Below are 21000 nucleotides of genomic sequence, written 5' to 3' on the forward strand. Positions count from 1 at the left end.
TGAATCTTAAGTATTCCCCACAGGCCGATGTGTTAAAGGTTTGGTCCTCAGCCTGAATATGGGAGATAGCGGGTCTCTGAAGAGGTGGTGCCCACTGCGAGGTCTTCCGGTAATGCATGTCTTTCACATCTGGTCATGGGGAGAGAACTGTTCTCCTCCACCAAGAGCTCCTTGCTGTGACTTACTACTTCACCACAGGCCCCAAACAACAGGGTTACCAGGTGTAGTGGCTTACAACTTTAATCCCAGCACTCAGGAGGCAGAGGCAGGCAGATCTCTGTGAATTCAAGAACAGTTTGGTCCAGCAAGCTCCAGGCCTGCCAGGAATACACAGTGAGACCATCTCAAAGAAATGAACAAAACCCAGGCTGGAGAGATGACTCAGCAGTTCAGAGCACTTAATACTCTTACAGAGGACTCAGGTTCAATTCCCAACACCCTAGTGGTAGTTGACAATCATCTATAACTAGTCCCAGGGGATCCTAGATCCTCGTCTCAGTTCCACAGGCACTAAGCACCCAAGTGGTGCATATACACACATATAGATAAAACACTCATATGCATAAAATAAAATAAATCCTAAAAACCACATCCACACAAGAACAACAGTGCTGGTAGATCATGATCTCTCTCTCTCTCTCTCTCTCTCTTTCTCTCTCTCTCTCTCTCATAGTAATGGGGATAGAACCTAGGTCCTTGTGCATGCCAACTAGGTAAGTGCTCTGCCATCTGATGTTACATCTCCAGTCCTTAAGCTATCAGGGCTGGCCTTGAACTCTATGCTGTGGCCCAGTCAGGCCACATTTGTTATTCTCCTGCCTCATCCCTTTGAGTCGCTAGGATAACCACATGCATCAGCAGGCCCAGCTCACCTTTTCTCTTCACGAATTGATTTATAGTAACCAAAGCTGACTGATACGGACACCTTCCCAGAACTTACAAGGTCCTTAAAACTCTGTCTACCTGGCCTGCAGGCATTTTCCCCAGTTTGAGCTCTGTGCTCAGTCAAATGGAACCTTTTGAACTCCTTACAGTTCCTGGAAAGCACGATTTTCTCTCCCCCACCTTGTAGCTTTTGCACGGGCGACTGCCCACAGCACTCTTCCTCCTTCGGGGCTCTGTTTAGATATTAGCCCTTCCAGGAAGTCTTCCGTGGTCCATCAAGTTGGGATTTGACTCATCTACACATTCCCACAGCAACTTTGACATCCCTGGGTGGGGTGGGGGACAGGTTGCCTGTGTGCACATAAATCCCGAGAGCACTAATTCTAATTGGCATTAATAATAAAAACCCGGAGTCAGACATTAGGGGGTAAAAGCTGAGAGCTCAGAGAAGCAGTGTAGTCAGTCACTAGAGAGACCTTTTACCTCTACGGAATCCTCAGATCAAAAGGGCCATTCTGTCCTCAGACTGCATCCTCAGACTGACTACAGCTGTCTCCACCAAACCCCCCACTGCATCTGAGCACCTGTCTCCTCCCCTCTTATGAGCTACCCAGTTTTTTATGCCTAAAAGATTGACAGTGATGGAAGCCACAGTTTTTGGTGTGGCGGCTCTGGGACATGAAGAGTCAGAGTCCAGAAGGAAGGAGATGGTAACACTGGATGGTCCACTGTCTTCCCCATAAGCTGGAAGGGTGACAAGGAAGTGGGGCTGTGATTTCATAGGGCTTCACAATCCAGACCCACATGTTACACAGCAGCACGTCCGCCATGTTCAGTTGGTCAACGGAGTCCAAGTATAATGCAAGGGACAGAGACCTTCTATGTTTTTTTAAAAAATATTTATTTATTTATTATGTATACAATATTCTGTCAGTGTGTATTCCTGCTGGCCAGAAGAGGGCACCAGACCTCATTACAGATGGTTGTGAGCCACCATGTGGTTGCTGGGAATTGAACTCAGGACCTTTGGAAGAGCAGGCAATGCTCTTAACCTCTGAGCCATCTCTCCAGCCACCTCTTCTATGTTTTTGTTGCATCTTTATTTCGCATGTGGTATTAGTAGGGGTGGCATAGGCTGTCGCAGCATACCGGTGAGGACCAGAGGACAGTCTTCAGGTGTTGGCTTTCTCCTTCATCCATGCGAGTCCTGGGGATTAAACTCAGGTCATCAGGCTTGATGCAAGTGCCTTTCCCCAATGAGCCATCTCGTCGGCCCTCTCTTGACTTTTTGACACAGGATCTCCTGTGTCCCAGGCTGGCCTTAACTCAACACGTAGCTAAGGATGACCTTGAACTGCTGGTCCCTGTGTTTCTACCTCCCAAGTTCTGGATTATAGGATGGGCCACCAGCCTGGTAACCCTAACTCTTTTTTCTTTTTTTAACCTTTAAAAGGAGTTTTCCGTATGACTTCTAAAAGGAGTCCAGTGGAACCATAGCTCAGATCCTCCTGAGCCTTCGGGATAAGCAATGTCCTCCCTTCCTAGGGTGAGCACGTACACACCCACACAGCTACAGCTAAGTTCACCAGGATCACACCGTCATGTGGTGAGATCCGATTCAGACCTGGAACTCAGTCTGCTCCCAGCTCTAGCACATCTCACGTGAGGAAGACCCCAAAGTCCTCCCCTAGAGTCCTCCCAGGAAGCTAATTTGCTGACCATTCCTGTCTGTCCTGCTATGAGTACAGGACTGGTGGGGATGGAATCCAACCACCCATCCACTGGGAGGGAAGGATCCCAAACTTGCTCATCTATGCCTTTTTTTTTTTTTTTTTTTTTTTTTTTCCGTACAAGGAGGGAAAATTTATTGAAAACCAGAAGACCACGAAGTAGCAGCCGAGTGCCAGGGCGCTCCTGGAGGCCACGCCTGAGAATGAGGGAGCGCTAAACAGAGGTCACCTCAAGCGCAGAACGGCAGAAACGCCTGCCCTTCCACGCCTTCCGGTGGCCCCTGGGACTACAAGTCCCGAAAGACAGCGCGTCTCGAAGGGTCATCTATGCCTTTGACATGTGGGAATGTATGCAACTTTCCCTTGGTCTTTTAAACTTTTTAAATTAAATTAAATTATTTAATTCATTTATTTATTTATTTTGGTTTTTCAAGACAGGTTTTCTCTGTGTAGCCCTGGCTGGCCTGAAACTTATTTTGTAGACCAGGCTGGCCTCAAACTCACAGAGATCCGCTCGCCTCCACCTCCCGAGTGCTGGGATTAAAGGCACGTGCCGCCGCCACCCAGCTAAAATTTTACTATTTTTATTTTAATTCAATGTGTATCTGTAGAAGCCACATATGTAGGAAACCTCAGAAGCCAGAGGCTGTAGGTCCCCTGGAGCTGGAGTCACAGTAGTTGTGGACTGCCTGACACAGGCGTTGGGAACCAGAAGAGAAACCCATCTCTTAACTGCAGCCATCTCTGCAGACCATTTATTTTTTTTTTAAAAATTTATTTATTTATTTATTATGTCTATTATTTATTTACTATTATACAGTGTTCTGACTTCTTGTATGCCTGCACACCAGAAGAGGGCACCAGATCTCATTGTAGATGGTTGTGAGCCACCATGTGGTTGCTGGGAATTGAACTCAGGACCTCTGGAAGAGCAGGCAGTGCTCTTAACCTCTGAGCCATCTCTCCAGCCCCAGACCATTTAATTTTTTTCTTTAGTTTTTTTTTTTGTTTTTTTTTTTTTTAGTTTTGAGGCTGGTTTGGGCTCAAGTCGGGATAGAAATGAGGTCTGGGGCTGAGAGCAGGCAGAGATGGCTCAGACATCTGCTGCAGGGCCCAGAAAGAAGTGAGATTTGGATTTTGCTGGGGATCAGTTCAAATCCTCATCCTACTCAGTCCTACCATGCTCTTTTGCACATTCGCCCTGGGTCAAGCACGTCCTCGTGTACCTGTGTCGTAGCTTTTGCTCTTCATGGTGTGCTGTTTCCTCTGCACGGAATGTTCTCAGTTCTCTTTTTCTGAACAACTCCCATGTCTTCCTTTGGTATCACGTGGATTTATGTATGATCGGTTTATATGTCCGCTTTCCCAAAGCACAGGGAGCAGAGCCTTGGGGTGTAACTCAATGGTAGAATATTTGCCTGGTGTGCACAGGACCCCGAGTTCAAGCCCGAGCACTGCCAACAATGAAGAAGGCACAGCCAGGTGTAGAGATCCACACCAGGAGCTGTAGCCTGCAGGAGGATCATTGCAAGATAAAGGACAGCCTGGTCCACAGTGAGTGACAGGTCAGTCAGAGATACACAGGGAAACCCTCTCATAAAGGCAAAACCAAAAAGCAACCGTCAAATGTTGTTCATTACCATATCTCCAGGCCCTGGCACAGAAAAGTACTCGCCAAACTCTGGGTGAACTACAGTGCTCAGCTTCAGCAAGTTTTTCTTTCCCCTTTCCACCTCTGCAGCATCCGGCTCCACCCCAACTCCTAGGTCCCCACGGGAAGGGCCAAGGCCTTCAAGGTTGTGTGGGAAGTTTGGGTAGGACTCTAGACACCCCCCCCCCGAGGCAATTCTGTAGAGTTTCCCAAATAGGAAAGGGACCCGATGTTGTGCTGTAGAGGTGTGGTCCAAAGATCCGCAATCCGATTCTCACACCCTAAGAGAACAGGCCAAAGAATTCCGCAGGGCTTCTCCAATGTGGAGGCAAAATGGTTCCAAATCCTCATGCCTCGGTTGAAATAGTCCGTGAACACACCTGTTTCTGCTGGGGTGCGAGTCAAGAGTCTGCCGGGAAAACTTAGACCTGGGCCCTGGCCAGCACCTTCCCGGCAGATGACCAGCTGCTGAACTGAGGTGGGGTGGGGTAGGCTGAGAATGAGGTGCCCCTGGACCAGAGTTCTTCACACTTGAATGTATCAACAAGTCCAGGGAACCTTGTGAAGATGCATCTTCTGGTTCTGTGGGTTGAGGTCAGACCAAAAAGTCCGCTTTTCTTACAGGGGATGTCTGCATAGGAAAGCGGAGGATGGGGTAGCTGGACTCACGATTTGAGTAATAAAAACCTAAAAGCCGATGGTGATCCAGGTATTAGGTTTCTTAAGCTTTCAAGGAAGGGTTGTAACCAGGAATAGAGACATATGTCTTTGATCCCAACATTTGGGATGCAGAGGCTGGTGAGTCTCGTTGAGCTTAAGGCTAGCCTGGTTTACATGGGGAGTTCTGGGGCAGCCGGGGCTACATAGTAAGACCCTGTCACAAAGATAGAGGGCCAAAGGCAATGTTTAAAATTGGTCAGGAGGTAATAGAGGACAGCATATGGTATAAGCCAGCCTGACAAATACCCAGCAGGCAAGAAAACGATTCGAGTCTATGACTCTGTGGCCAAGTTAGACATCACTGATGGATCCCAGCACTGTGTTCTGCTAAACCAAGAGATGCCTCAGCATCCCTCTCAAGCCAGTACTCTGGGGGGTAGACTAAAACAAATCACAAGTCAGTATTACTCTTGAAGGAGGAGGAGGCGGAGGAGGAGCGGAGGAGGGGAGGAGGAGGAGGAGGAGGAGAGGGAGGAGGAGGAGGAGGAGGAAGAAGAAGAAGAAGAAGAAGAAGAGGAAGAAGAAGAGAAGAAGAAGAGAGGGGAGGAGGAGGAGGAGGAGGAGGGAGGAGGGAGGAGGAGGAGGAGGAGGAGGAGGAGGGAGGGAAGGAGGGAAGAAGAAAGAAGAGAAGAAGAGGAAAGAAGAAGGAAGAAGAAGAAGAAGAAGAGGAGGAGGAGGAGGAGGAGGAGGAGGAGGAGGAGGAGGAGTAGGATGAGGATATTAGAAGGATAAAACTGAATATAAATATAAGATACTCATGTACATATACAGACTTATCATTATCATTCTTATTATTCTTCTTCTTCTTCTTCTTCTTCTTCTTCTTCTCCTTCTTCTTCTTCTTCCTCCTCCTGCTCCTCCTCCTCCTGCTCCTCCTTCTCCTGCTCCTCCTCTTCCCCCTCCTGCTCCTCCTCTCCCTCCTCCTCCTCCTTGTCGTCGTCGTCTTCTTCTTCTTCTTCTTCTTCTTCTTCTTCTTCTTCTTCTTCTTCTTCTTCTTCTTCTTGTTTGTTTGTTTTTTGTTTTTCTTTGTTTTTCCAGACAAGGTTTCTCTGAGTAATTCTGGCTGTCCTAGAACTTGCTTTGTAGAGCAAACTCACAGAGATCCACCTGCCTCTGCCTCCCAAGTGCTGGGATTAAAGGTCTGGGTCACCATACCCAGCTAATACCATTATTAATATTATTGATGCTATAGATACATAGTGTTTGGTATATGTGCAGTAAGTGGTGACTACTATGAAGAAAAGATCACAGTTCACAGTGTAATGAATGGTGATTTAGGAGAAAGAAAGGCAAAGAAGGGGCTGGAGCGATGGCTCCAAGGTCAAGCACACCGGCTGCTCTCGCAGAGGCCCCAGGATGGACCCAGAACCCACAAGGCAGCTCACAACTATTTGCAAGTCTAGTTCCAGGGAATCTAAAGCCCTCTTCTGGCCTCCAAGGACACCAGGCATATACATGGTACACAGACATACATGCAAGCATAATACCCATAAACATAAAATAAAAATTAAAAAAAAAGAAAGGCAGGGGAGACAAAAACCAGAGATCTGGGGTGAGGAAGGATAAAGGTCCTAGGCTTTGCCAGCCTGGAAATGGTGGAAGGTTTATCAGCTAGCTCTGTCTGTCTGAATGACTCTGAGCTTCCAACTGAAACGAATGCTCTTTGATAGGCATGAGTGACACTTGTCATGTTCAGATACCTGTGCTCAGAACTTCCGAGGGAAACTGTGAAAGACATAGCAATGGGCAAGAAGGCGTTGCATGTCCTCGCATGTTTTATTGACCTGGAGTGGTTTTATAGCTCAGACAGCTAATGATAATGGAAGTGATTCCTCCCCACAGAAACGCAGATGCTCTGCTGGAGACGTAATTGATTACGGCCCATGGATGCGACCCAGCTTGGCACCCATTCTCTACTCATTTCGGCATTCTGGAGAGCCCAGACACGCCTCCGCTTTGGGTTCTCCTCGGAACAGGCTGTAATAGCGTATTGGTTCCTTCATCAATTAATGAGTTAACTGGAAATTATGACATGTTAATTGCATATTTGAATAATTACTCTGGCTGATAGGAAATCTATTTTTCTTTCTTTTTTTTTTTTTTAACATTCTCATTAGTAGTGAAGATCGTGTAGGTTTCCAGAATTCTCTGTCCTGGTTAAGCTTTGCCAACATATTTTCAGGGGTGTGCGTGTGTGTGCGTGTGTGTGTGTGAGTGGGTGTGCACACTAAGAGGCTAGAGGAAGACATGGGCTGTCCTCCATTGCTTCACCTTATTTCCTTGAGACCGAGTCTCTCATTGAACCTGATGCTTGCTGCTTTTCAACTCAGCTGTGAACCCTCCTGTCTCCCACTCCCAGTGCTGGGGCTAAAGGCGCAGGCAGCCAAGTTCAGCTTTCACCCTGATACTGGGGATCCAGACTGAGGTCCTCGTTCGTGTGCAGCGAGAACTCTTACCCTCTGAGTCATTTCCCTACAGCCACTACCTGATCTCAATACATGCGAGTTTTATGGAGGATTACTCCGGTTCATTGCTTGGGTGATGGATGATTCTTTATTCTCTCTTTTTTTCTTTTTCTTTTCTTTTTTTCTTTCTTTCTTTTTTTTCTTTCTTTTTCTTTTTTTTCTTTCTTTCTTTCTTTCTTTCTTTTTTTGACAAGATTTCTTTGTATAACAGGAACTTGCCTTTTTTTTGTTTGTTTTTCGAGACAGGGTTTCTCTGTAGCTTTGGGGCTGTCCTGGAACTAGGTCTCCTAAACCAGGCTGGCCTCGAACTCACAGAGATCTGCCTGCCTCTGCCTTTTGAGTGCTGGGATTAAAGGCGTGCACCACCGCTGCCCAGCTTGGATGATGATTCTGAAGAAGAACAAAACAGTGACTTCCACCATCCTTGACATCTTGATTGGGCTATGAATTAAACCAACATCACATGGAGTAGCAGAATAAAATCTAATTAGACATGTCCACAAGGAGACCCCTCTAAGCACAAGGGTCAGGTGATAGAAGGTTACACACCCCCTGGGCCAGGAAGGACAGGTGCTCAGGACTGCTGGGGAGTGGCACACAAAGGTTGATAAGAGGGTCAGAGGAGGGCTGGGGACAGCGCTCAGCTGGTAGAGTGCTTGCCTATCGTGTACAAAGCCTTGGGCTCAACCCCGAGCACACACATCTATGATCCCAGCATTGGAAGGGGATGAGTGGGAAGAAGGCAGAAAGATTGGGGATTCTGGGCCAGCCTGGTCTACCTGAGACCCTAACAAAACAAAATAGGCACAAGAGACAAATTGTATGGGTGAAAATGATTCTGTTAGATGGACAACATCTCTCATGGAATAAGAGCCCTCACCATCCTACCACACACACACCACACATACAGCACACACATACCACATATACAGCACACACACATACCACACACCACAAACACACACACACACACACACACACCACACAGGCCCCAGAGCCTGTGGTCTTGAGCCTTTGGCTAAGCTCTGGCATACAGAGATAAAGACACACCAAACACAGCAAGGAAGATGAGTGTCAAGAAGACTGGATGGGATATGGCTGTCTGCTAACCTGAGGCAGTTCTGAGGACCTTGTGAGCTACAGGAAGGGAAGGGTAGGGTATTCAAGTCACAGGGACTGTAAGTTGCAAAGTCAAGAGGCAGTTTGGTCTGAGACCGTAAGATCCAACTCGTGCATCATACGCGTGAGAAAGAAGGACTTCAGGCACTCCTTGGGTTCTGGTCTCATTTTTCTCTTTTTTCCTATGCTGGGGATTGAACTCAGGACCTTCTCCACTTATGGCAGGCCTGTACTCTTCTACCAAGCCACAGTCTCAGCCCATCCTGGCCTGGGAGGATCTAAGCAAAGGAATTGTGAGCTCTGCCTCCACACTACCTTTGGCTCTCCCAGCCCCCTTAGCACAAAACACTAAGTCTTGCAGGTAGAACTTCCTATAGCCACTTCTACTGGAGAGGTCCTTGGGATGCTGATCCAGGAAGGACATGCTTCATGCCACCTGGGAGCGGCAGCTGGGAACTCTCTCTCCTCTCTCTCTCTCTCTCTCTCTCTCTCTCTCTCTCTCTCTCTCTCTCTCTCTAAGCCGCCTCCTTTCCCACATCCCGCCCCTGACTACACTCTGCCTCCAGCATCTGCAGAGCCTGCCTTCCCCAGGCCCTTAGGGAGAGGAAGAAGGACGGCAGCCAGAGCTTCCTGGGGGAGCGGGGCTCTGGCCTGCACCCTTCCCTCCCACTGGACTGAGAGGTGATTACTTGTGTTAATTATAACCAAGCTATTTCCGACTGGCATGAGCCCACCCACCCACAGAGCCTGCCCTGAGTCAGGATGCTGGGGGTCAGCTATCCTGGGAAGGTGTCCTGACCCCTGCTAAGGCCAAAGAGGGGGCCTTTGTTCCCCTGAGAACCCTCTTACCCCTCCCTCTCCTGGAGCGTCTTGTCACCACCTTCCACTCCCACTCTTTTTTGCTTGCCCCCACACAACTCCCTTTCCCTCCCCTCCACCTCTACCCAGGTTTTAAATGAAATCACGGGGCTTTGAGTTCCGCACTAGGCCCTGACATAAACACTCTGATTGGGGCTAATTATAAGGGCCAGATCGGAAAGCTGGAACCTTCAGAAGCTTTGGCTTTCAAACAAAGAGCTCCGAGCTCAGCCCCCAGCCCAGGTCGGCTCCTCACTAGGTCTCCTTGGGAAGGAGGAGACATCCCAAGCAACTGGCAGTCAAGACTCTAAACTGCCAAGTATGCCCAAGAACCACCTTCTTACTTTTGCCTTAGCTCTTCCGGGTTGCAAGTCCTTTGCTGAGGGCTTGGAGGATTAGTCTGCAGGGGCGGGCAAGATGGTTGGGGAAAGCTCTCAGGCTGGGAAGCTGGGGCAGGAGGTTCGGGAGGAGCAGGGGGTGAAGCAGCAGGGAAGCCAGCTGTGACAGCCCTAGCCCTAATTAGCTGGCTTCAAAGCCCATGGAGAGGTAGTCCCGCCCTGGTGTGTGCCCTGCTCACTCAGGCAAGTAAGACATTTGTGTCCTAATCAGAGAAGGAGACGAACGTTGCCCACCACCACCCTGAGGAACCTTTAGACACATTCAGATCGAGCCTAGAATCATGGGAAATCATTCCAATCTGTGAAAAGTACTAGCAACAGTAGGTGATAAGGACCTCAAGAAACGTACGTATTTTGAGTCGGCAGCTCCACTTTCAGGAATTTATCCTAAGTAGTTGGGAAAGTGCTAGGATTTATCTGACACGTGCTCTGGGCTGGCTCTGCGTCACCCAGCTTATCCTCTGGGTGCCTTGCGTGATGGGAGCCATGGCCTTTCTACCCATGGGAACTCCAGGCACAGGTGAGAAAGCCTTCAGAAGGGCGCACCATTGGCCTGCCTCACCAAGGCGTCTGTCCACATACAGATGCAGGGACCTGTCCTTTGTCCCTGCAAACACGCCCTGTTGCAGAGTCCTCACACTCTGCTGTGGCTGGTAATTTGCTACCTGAGAGGCGGGAGGATCCCATCATCCTAAGAACCATCTAGTTTAGGAGTGCTTGTACTTTTATAGGTCCAGTGAGTAGTGCCCCTGCCCGTGTGTGTGTGTGTGTGTGTGTGTGTGTGTGTGTGTGATTATTGTTGTATTGAGAGAGTTTCATCACAGCTCAGACTGACCTAGAATTCACTTTGGGCCCAAGCCACCCTCGCTCTCAGCCTCCCTAGAGCTGCCATGTCAGTCACACTGATTGGTGTAGTCCCACAGCGGAGACGCGCATGATTGGCTGGAGCAGGGGAGTGGGCCAAATGGTCTGGAATCCTCCTATACATAAAACACAAAATTGTGTGTTCATGTGAGCTGGCCTCTGCCCATCCCCCCACCCTTCAAAGACCTGAAGATCGTTCATAGTGCGAGTCAGTGCATTCTTCCATCAGAAGTTCAACTGTAGGAGTTCGAGGTGATCTGATCTGGTGAGCAGCAAAGGCCGCGGAAGGGATAATTCAATTGTAGTGGCAGGAGTGTGGCTCCAGGAGCTCACACGCATGCCCCTGCGCACCCAGGAGGTGTACCCAAGATCCATCCTCTTAGAGACGGTGCCCTTCTAGGAATCCAGGAGTTGGTAGCTATAGCTCCATTAAAAAGAACCCGATACTCACTCTTTGGGAGGCAGGAATTTGTGGGGAAAAACGTCAGTGGCTTTCTTGGAGGCTAGTTTTTTAAAGGGCTAAGAGTTTGTAACCCTGGGAATGTTTCTAAGATAAGCCGGGATTTAGGGGGTGGGGACAACAGTCTGACCAGGAAGAAGGGAGTCCCCTAGGGAGATCTAGCCACTGCAGAGCTGCCAGTCGCTCTAGGACAACAGAGACATCACCTGTGGCCTGTGATCTACCAAGTTTCCCTTTTCTATCCTACCTGGCATTAAAATGCAAGGCCTTACTCGAAGGTGGAAAGTGGACCTGAGACCACGTGTTTTAGCTGGGTTCTCCAAGCAGCAGAGACACTGATTCCAGGTGTAGCCTCAAGCTCAGGCAGTTTATCATTGGAGTCCCCTTTAAGGCCTTTCCTAACCTACAGCTCCCCTTTCTTTCAGACATTTCATTAAAGTGGGAGTGGGATGTAGGGAACCCCTCCCTCCCCCCCGTCCGCCCACCCCCCCCCCCCCCCCCCCCGCTTTCTCTCTGGCACTCCAGCTCCTCGGACACCTCTCAAAGGACGGGGGGGGGGGGGGGGGGGGCCGGGGGGGGGGCACTGCATCTCTAAGATCTGTGGTGCTTTAAGAAGCTGATTTATCTTTCCTCCCCGGCCCTGTCAGGAAGCCACTTTGTCTGTTGTGGCAGACCTTGTGTTGGCAGGAGACCTTGAGGTAGGGGGAGCGAGCTGGGAAGAAAAGGCAATTGTCACCCATTCACCTCTCTTTTGAGCCTTTCTTGTGAGGGCACAGAAACGGATGTCACAGAGGCACACAGAGCCAAGACCCTGGGGCTCTTAGGGGTGGGGGAGGCTCTCCCCAAATCTTCAGCAGAAACAAGCATCCCTCTTCCTGTAGGGCTTCATCCCAGGCACTGGTAAGCCCCACTTGACTCCTGGGGTCTCACCTTTATTGCCAGGAGAGGCGCTCAGAATTGTGTGGACTTGACCTCTTTCCTATAGCCTTTGCGGGGGTCTTTTGGACTTGAAGGAAATGGAGCTGTGGGGCGGTGACACTGCCCCCCCACCTCGATAGTTAAGACAAATTTATACTGAAGACTTAGTGAATTTAGCACAAATAATTTGGAGAAAGACTATATATTTGGAGAGGGGAGTCTTTGCTGAAATGCCGGGCTTCAATACAATTGCAAACAAAGCCCCACATATGACTTCAATTACCACCAAACATTTCCACTTCCCTTCCCCCAACATAAACTAACATATACAAATACTTGGAAGTCGGAGAAGGGGTTTCAAACTTACTTTCTCCCTTGTCCCCAAGTCTGCCAACAAAAGATGATAAGAAATCAATTTTCCCATAACTATTTAGTCAAACAATTGAGACCTTGGGCGAAGAGCCCGCTCTGCCCAACCTCCAACCAAATAGGTGAAGAAGAGGGAAGGAGGGGCTGTGGTTTGGTGGTGGGGGGGGAGTTACAACCCTGTTAAATACAATTAAAAGGCTAGATCTCTGAAGATAATTAAATGCACTTTATTATGATGATTATTAGGTTTTAATTTGCACTATTATCAAGAAACAGGAGAGATGGCGGTAGCACAGTCCTGGCATCCTAGTCTTCAATTCTTTAGCCTTCGAATCCTAAGACTCCAAACAGTAGACAGAGCTGCTGTGTGCTGGAAACTGGAATTCTCATATCAGGAAAGATACCTTATACATCATCCCTCAGGCAGCTCACTTCAGAAAAATCTTTACTTTTATTTGTGTGCAGGGGGAAGAAACATGTTAGGAACACTCTATCAATCTTATGATATAGAATGTCATGTAAACACTCCACCCCACCCCCACAGCCACAAAGAGCCTGCCCAGAGAGACCTTCTAAAGCAAACTTAACCCAGTAGTTTTTGTTCTTTTCCTGGACAATTTCTTCTTCTTCTTCTTCTTTTTTCTTTTTTTAAAGGCCACTCTTTTGTCAAAAGAAAACTAAAATTCCCACCAGCTCATCCATTCCCCTCCCTCCAACCCAACCACTGTTACTGCTTTTGGAAAAAAAAAAAAAACTCAAACAAAAACCCACACATAACACACAACCCAACCCTAAAAACTGCTAACCTGGATACCACTGCGAGGAGCAGACTACCGGGAGAGAAGGAAGGGACAAGCAAAAGAGCCCGGGGTTTGCTAGTGGTATCCCTAACATTCAGGGAAAGAGGGTGGCTCTTAAAATGGTGTGTGTACTGGGCGGGGTGGGGGTGTCAAAACACACTTCACAAAGCGTTTTGTTGCCCATTCTCTGCGCGTGGGCCGGAGCCGAAACCACAGAAGGATCTCGGTGCCGGCGGGAGAGTGGGCTAGTGGGGTGGAGGCCATTCCTCCCCACATCTCTGCCCTCCCCCTAAAAGCGGTGTGTTTTTCCACGTCTGCATCTGGATTGGGAGGGTTCCAGATTTCGAGTGAGGGAAGACAGAACAAATGAGAAGGGTGAAAGGAGGGGTGGAGGGAGGGAGAGGTCGGGAAATAAAATATAACAAAACGAATCCAAGTCTTGTTAAAAAATATCCCACAGCTTCCACAGGCCCCGCGTCGGCGAGGAGGCTCGCAAATTCGGCTTTTATAGAAGTTGAGTGGAACTAACTCCCAACTCCTAGAAGCCAACAAAAACAGCGCGCATGCTAGGTGCCTCTCCCAGCAGGCCCAGCCCTGCCAAGTCACCAAAAAATTCGAACCAGAGCACAGGGCGGCTTTTAAAAGGGCACTTAGAAAAGGCGAGACCTCCTCCCCACCCCCACCCCATTCTTCAGCCTAGGCGTCCTCGCTCGTGTTTTTTCCCCCTTTTTCCTTTTAAATAGAAAATATATAATTAAATTTACAAACACTATTTACAGTTTTAATCACAAACCTGGTAGGGGTGTTGGACAGAGTTCTTTTTAAAAAGCGACCTAAAATAAAATGTGTTTTTTTTTTTTTTTACTGTTCTTTATTTTTTAAAAAAATAAAATAGGAGTCCATAGGCACACCCCCTCCCAAGAGGAGGAGGGCACCGTGCGGTCCGGCCCTGGGGGAGGGGGTGCCCACCAGGCGAGGCCGCTTCACACGGTGGTCTCGCCATGCCGGCTGTTGGTGAGACGCGTGTAGAACTTCCTCCAGGAGTGCAGCGTCTTGCCGGACCAGATCCAGAAGCCCGACGTGATGCCCACGATGAGCGTCATGAGGTATTTGATCATGTAAACTGTGAAGTCGGGCGACATGCGCGGCGTGTAGTGGGCCGGGCACGGGATGGCCAGGCTCTTGCAGTGCTGGCTGACCCACGAGCGCTCCCAGTGCTCGCGGAAGGCCTGCTCGTAGAAGTAGCAGGCGATGACGATAGTGGCCGGTACCGTGTAGAGCACCGAGAAGACGCCGATGCGTACCATGAGCCTCTCCAGCTTCTCCGTCTTGGTGCCGTCATGCTTCATGATGGTGCGGATGCGGAAGAGTGACACGAAGCCGGCCAGCAAGAAGGATGTGCCGATGAACAGGTACACGAAGAGCGGCGCCAGCACGAAGCCCCGCAGCGGGTCCAGGCTGTTGAGGCCCACGAAGCACACGCCGCTCAGCAGGTCGCCGTCGATCTGGCCCATGGCCAGGATGGTGATGGTTTTGACGGCTGGCACAGCCCAGGCGGCCAGGTGGAAGTACTGCGAATTGGCCTCGATGGCCTCGTGGCCCCACTTCATACCGGCTGCCAGGAACCAGGTGAGGGACAGAATCACCCACCAGATGGAGCTGGCCATGCTGAAGAAGTACAGCATCATGAAGAGTATAGTGCAGCCCTCTTTCTTAGTGCCCTGCACCACCGTGCGGTAACCGTCCTCAGAGAAGCGCTCGTTGCACACCACGCGCTCCTGGAGCACGAAGCCCGCGATGTAGGCCACCGACACCATGGTGTAACAGCCCGACAGAAAGATGATGGGCCGCTCTGGGTAGCGAAAGCGTTGCATGTCCACTAAGTAGGTGGTGACCGTGAAAAACGTGGAAGCGCAGCACAACACCGACCAGGTGAGGATCCAGAGACGGGCAAAACGCGTCTCCTCCTGCGAGAAGAACATGGAGCCGTCGGGCCGTGCGGGCTCGCAGGGCGCTGCACAATCGCGTTCACCCAGAAACTTATAGCTGAGATAGGACGGCACTTTGAGGACGCGGGGACAGTGGAAAGGGTGCTCCAGAGTGGCGTAGCGCGGGGGCGCGCCACCACCTCCAGGGCCGCCCGGGGTGCCACCCGCGCCGGGCTGCAGCCCGGAGGGCGGCGCGGTGGTGAGTAGCGCAGGAGCTCCGTCCTCGGAGTGGTTCTGGCCCACGCAGATCTGCTCCGCGCCGTGACGCGGGAAATGCTCGCAGCGGAGGCGCTCGGGCCACTGGAAGCCGAACTTGTTCATAAGAGCCTCGCAGCCTTGGCGCGCGCGCTCGCAAATGGAGCGGCACGGCGGGATGGCCTGCTCCAGCACCGTGCACACCGGAGCGTACATGGAGCACAGGAAGAAACGCAGCTCGGGCGAGCACTGCACCTTCACCAGCGGGTAGAACTGGTGCACCTCCAGGCCCGCGTCCTCCTGGTTCGTGTGGCCAAGAAGGTTGGGCATGATGGTCTGGTTGTAGGCGATGTCCGTGCACAGCGGGATGGAGATGGGCTGGCAGAAGCCGTGGTCCGGGATGGAGATGCCCTTCTCCCCGTGAAACTGGGCCGGCCCGGCGGCCGGCAGCAGCAGCAGTGGCAGCAGCAAGCGGGGCAGGGCGCTGCGGGGCAGGGCGCTGCGGGCCCGCATGCTGGCCGCCGCCCCCCACTCGGCTCCTGGGCGCCCCCCAGCCCCCGCCCCCAACCCCGAGACCGCGCGCCTTCCCCGCTGTCGCCTAGCTGCCTAGCTGCCCGGCCGCCTCCCGCGCCTCTTTGCAAACTTTGCTCGCGGCCGCAGAGTTGGGGAGGCCGGGCGGGGGAGGGGGCGGCGCACCCGCCTGCTGGCTCGCCGCGGTCGGACTGAGTGGTCGAAGTCGCCGCGCACCGCTGCCCACACTCCTCTTCCTCCTCCTCTAGCCTCTGGGCTTCCCCTCTCCCCACCCTCCTCTACCCAGCGACTTCTTTGTGCCTCCTTCAGCCCTCACCTCGGCCTCTCCGATCCCAATTAGTCGGTTTCAAGGGGGCCCCCGCTGGTGGCCCCGCCCTCTCCTCACCCCCCCCCTTCAAAGGGATCCTTGAAACCGCCCCGTCGAGCTTTGCACCGTCCCAAAATGTGCTCTCGGCCAATCAGATTTAAACTCGAGGACCAGCCCCGAGGGTTGGATTGGTCGACCGCAACATAATGAGATCAGAAACCAGATGCCAAGAAAACTCTACCCCCCTCCTTTTGCTTTTTTAAAGAGACAAGCTATTATTATATTAGGGGCTGTTTGCTCAATCCGCGATTTCTTCGGAGTCGCCGAGACGAGGTCCGGAGACACGTTTCCCAGGGTGGCGTCCGGACAAGGCAACTCTAGTCTGATCTGTAGTCCTGGAGCCCAGGAGCTCTGAGGTACTCGAGCTCTTCGCTCACGACCCCGCTCCTCAACCTCCCCCACTTTTTCAGTACCATTTATAAAATCAAGTGAAAAAAAATCTCAGGTTAAAAAATATATAAATGTAAATGTGTGTGTTAAAAGCGCGTAAGTGAACAGTTTGCGAAGGCTTCTCTTCAAACCCCTCTCCTACAGTGGAGGTAAAAGTGTCATTTCACCCTAAAAAAAGGACCCCGAGAAGTTTCCTCGCCCCTCCCCCTTCACACACCCTTAAGTAACCCTCTGAAAAATTGAGAGCCTGTCTCTTTAAGGGGCTCTTAAAGGGGCCGGGACTCCGGGGTGTAATTGCCCCATAGCGAGCACAAAGGAGCCCATTATGGTTCTTTGTGTTCGGTGGCACCTCAAAGTGAGAAAATTCAGGAACTCAGAGGCCAGGCTTCAGGGCTGGGGCAGGGGTGGGGGGGGGGGTGAGGTGAAGGAGAAAGGCCCAGAGTTGAGGTTTCAATCCACCCCCCTTCCGAGGAAAATCTTAATTATGCAAAGTAAAGTTTAGTTGCCATAAGGAGGAGGTCTTAATGGAAAGTTAATGGCGGGGGTGATGGGCAGTTTCGAGAGAAGAAACCTCTTTAGGTCTGACGAATGTTTTAGGGAATTTGCCTTCTCCCTCCCCATCCCTGCTCCGCCTCCTAAAAGCTTCCAGATTTGATCTCCTGGGAGAAAAGGGAGTTTTACCCAAACTTTAAGTGATTCCACACCCGAAAGATGGTGTGTGTGGCGAGGGAGGAGGCTGGGGGAGTTGTGGTAGAGAATTTCTCCTGTCCAGCTCTCACCTGGCCGAGGGGTGGGGTGCCCCGTAGACCAATACCCCCCCACACCCTCACCCAACCCCCGCCAAACCCACTAGGCTTGTAAATTTGCGGTCTGGAGAGGGAAGGGAATTGCATGGGAATCTGTGTCTGGTACTGGATGATGGATCAATTATTTCTGTTGTCTCTCTGGAGAGAGAGGGGAGGAGACTAAAAAGAAAGAAGATTGTCTAGAAAGCCGCTTTTCCTTCTCAGTACAGGCGGAATCCTTCCAGCTCGGGAAGCTGCTTCCTGCTCAGATCTGTGATTGGGTTGCATGCAGAAACCGCAAAACAGCAATTTAAGGAGAAAAGGGTATATGATGAGCCTGGCTTCCCAGGGTTGAAAAGAGGTGCTCCCCCGCACCCCACCCCAACTACGGAAATAAATGTAAATTTTCAGCAGCTCACACCTGTGATCCCAGAAGTCGAAGCTGAGGCAGGAGAATTACTAGGAGTTCCAGGCCAGCCTTAGGGACAGTATGAAAATGAAAGAAGAGAAACAAACAAAAATATTTAAGTACTTTACAATCTGAAAGTGCTCCTTATTGGAAATTTTTTTAAAGACAGGGCCTCACGGTATAAGGTATAATCCTGGCTGACCTAAAACTATGTAGACCAGGATGGCTTCAAACTCACAGAGCTCTGTGTTCCAAATGTGCTGAGATTAAAGGCATGTATCAACACTCTCAGCATATTTAGTGGAGTCCTAAATATGTTCTCTTTTTCCTCTTTTAAAGAAGAAAGTGTTGTGGGGCTAGAGAGACGGCTCAGTCGTTAAGAACACTGGCTCCTGCTTCGGAGGACCTGCATGGCAGTCCCAGAACCCACAGCCTCTATAACGCCAATCAGACGCCCTCTTCTGGCCTCCCTTGGTACTACATGAACGTGATATACCTATATACTGGCAAAATACCTGCATACATAAAATAAACATTAATAAATCCTGTGTCGTGTGCCCTCCTCCCCCAGGCCTTCAACACACTGGGGTTTTTTACTTTAAGACCAACTATAGGGGCTGAGAGGAAAAGCTATGTCCTTGTCGTTACCCAGCCTGGTCTCAGACTCATTTCACAGTGTGAACCATGGACCGACTAACTCCAGGATGTGCCAGTGTTCTGTAGGGCTGCTGAGACAGCTCTGTGGATAAAGGCCCTTCCTGCCAAGCCTGATGACTGGAGGTCGGTCCTAGGACCCACACAGAGGAAAAAGAGAACTGAATGTCGCTAGCTGTGCTTGGACCTCCACATGCATGCGCCTACATGCAAAATAATTAGATATGATTTTTAACAGTTAAAAATAGGTTGGGTGGTGGTAACTCATGCTCTTAATATCAGCACTTCTGAGTTTGAGGCCATCCTGATCTACAGAATGAGTTCCAGAATAGCCAGGGCTATACAGAGAAACTCTGAATTAAAATAAATAATTAATAGCCGGGCAGTGGTGGTGCACGCTTTTAATCCCAGCACTTGGGAGGAAAAGGCAGGAGGATCTCTGTGAGTTTAAGGCCAACCTGGTCTACAGGAGCTAGCATTTTTTCTGTGATTGTTTTTCCCATGTAGTGTAATTCATGCACAGGGGCCGGAAGAGGACACTGGATCCTCTCCTACTGATTGTTGGCTATCATGGGTGCTGGGAACTGAACTCTGGTCCTCTTCCAAGAGCAGCAACTATTCCTAATGGCTGAGGCATTTCTCTAGCTCTTTTGACTCTGTTTTGAGACAGGATCTTATTAACTAGGGTAGAGTGCCTTGGAACTCACTCTACGGCTAAGGAGCCCAAAACCTGTGATCTTGCTTTCAGCCTCCTAAGTAGCATGGATTTTAGAACTGGGCCACCCGTGCTTTTTCTTTTGTTTTGAGACACATCTGGCTCACTGTGGCCTCAAACTCACTTGCTATGTAGTGAAGTATGAGATCGAACTCCTAATCCTCCCGCTTCGGCCTCCCATACCCTGATATCACAGGTGTGCGCCCACACCTGGCTCTGAAAGCCATACTGTCCCTTCCACTACCCAGCATGTGATGCCTTTAAAATATTGGGTGCATTTACTCACTTAACAAACCTATAGATTAAGCACTAGACCCAACCACGTTCCTATGCAGCTCAGGTTCCAATGGGCGAGGTTCACCTTCATCACACAGACCCCAGCAGGGACAGATAAAGTCCAGGAGGCTCAGCTCTGTGGAGAGAAGATCCCTGGGGCTGGGAAGGCACCATGAGGAGGGTATCTAAGGGAGTCAAGCGGAGTGGGAGAAACATGGTTGGAATGAGTGAATGAGGATGAGGCAAGAAGGGCCAGAAGGATGAGCCCTGCAGGACCCTAGATGCAGAAATGTGCATTCACCATCAAAAGGGAGATAGGCAGGTGGTCCAGAGAGTGATCAGAATGTAGGGCGGCATTCTGGGGTGGAATAGATGGATTGGAGGATGGTGCCCAGGTACTTGGTCCTGTTAGAGCTACATGTGCATCTGGGGGAGTGGTGGGGGCGAGTGGGGGCGAGTGGGGGAGAGCAGGGGGGAAAGGCTCTGAGTGAGTACCTTGCACACAGTCCGGGGGATGGGGCAGAGGACTGGACACATTGTAGAAGACTCTAGAAAAGGAGCAGAGTTACACTTTAAGTTATGGGTCATATATTTGGGTAGCTTTGAGGAGCACAGCGGGGATCCAGAGACATAAATCCAGGGTGGATCTCAAGGAACCAGGTAAGGCACAGGAAGACAAATCCAGCACAGCTCCGACACATAAAAAGTTAAAAAGTGGCCGGTGGTGGTGGCACATGCCTTTAATCCCAGCACTCAGGAGGCAGAGGTAGGAGGATCTCTGTGAGTTCGAGACCAGCCTGCTCTACAAGAGCTAGTTCTAGGACAGGCTCCAAAGCTACAAAGAAACCCTGTCTCAGAAAACCAAAGAGAAAGAAAGAAAGAAAGAAAGAAAGAAAGAAAGAAAGAAAGAAAGAAAGAAAGAGAAAGAAAGAAAGAAAGAAAGAAAGAAAGAAAGAAAGAAAGAAAGAAAGAAAGAAAGAGAAAGGGGACCCATCCCAAGGCTTCTCCCCAGCTACATTGGCCATGGACAGAACATCAAGGAAAATACAGATGCTGAGCGTGGACCAGCTCATCATGGGCCATCCGAGGGCTCTATAGACAGATGAATTCTGAAGCCCAGGGCCAAGTGGGGCCCTAGCCTCGAATGGGGAGCTGTGAGGGAGACCAAGAACATCCAGAGAACACTGAATGGGAGAGCTAAAAGCTGTCCGAGATGCCAACTGTTAAGAGCCAAGAAGGGAGACTGAGGAAGAATGAGGCCAGGCTGGATTCTAGACAGCAAGAGAATGCCACGGGGCTTGTTTTTCCTGATCCCAGTTCAGAAGTTTTATTTACCTTGCTTCAGTTGTGAGATGGCATGTAGCCCTCCCTTGACCTAGTGCTAAGCTAAAAGCTTGATTAATATGCGTTGCTATTTCTTAAATTGCATTTATTTATTTATTTGCTTTGTAGA

The 21000-nt window shown here is 50.3% G+C and overlaps 1 protein-coding gene across 1 annotated transcript; it reads right to left on the reverse strand.

Moving 5' to 3' along the window:
• Positions 1-14220: 14220 nt before the first annotated feature.
• On the reverse strand, positions 14221-15933 carry Fzd2 (frizzled class receptor 2). Its single transcript, XM_038328352.1, has one exon. It carries the CDS (start codon positions 15931-15933, stop codon positions 14221-14223), a length of 1713 nt encoding a protein of 570 aa, XP_038184280.1.
• Positions 15934-21000: the final 5067 nt, after the last annotated feature.

This window comes from Arvicola amphibius, chromosome 4 (assembly GCF_903992535.2).
Source record: "Arvicola amphibius chromosome 4, mArvAmp1.2, whole genome shotgun sequence".
NCBI lineage: Eukaryota > Metazoa > Chordata > Mammalia > Rodentia > Cricetidae > Arvicola > Arvicola amphibius.

What these genes read in the sequence shown, in the direction of transcription:
- Fzd2 (XM_038328352.1), bottom strand. Translation starts at nt 15,933, where the DNA reads ATGCGGGCCCGCAGCGCCCTGCCCCGCAGCGCCCTGCCCCGCTTGCTG.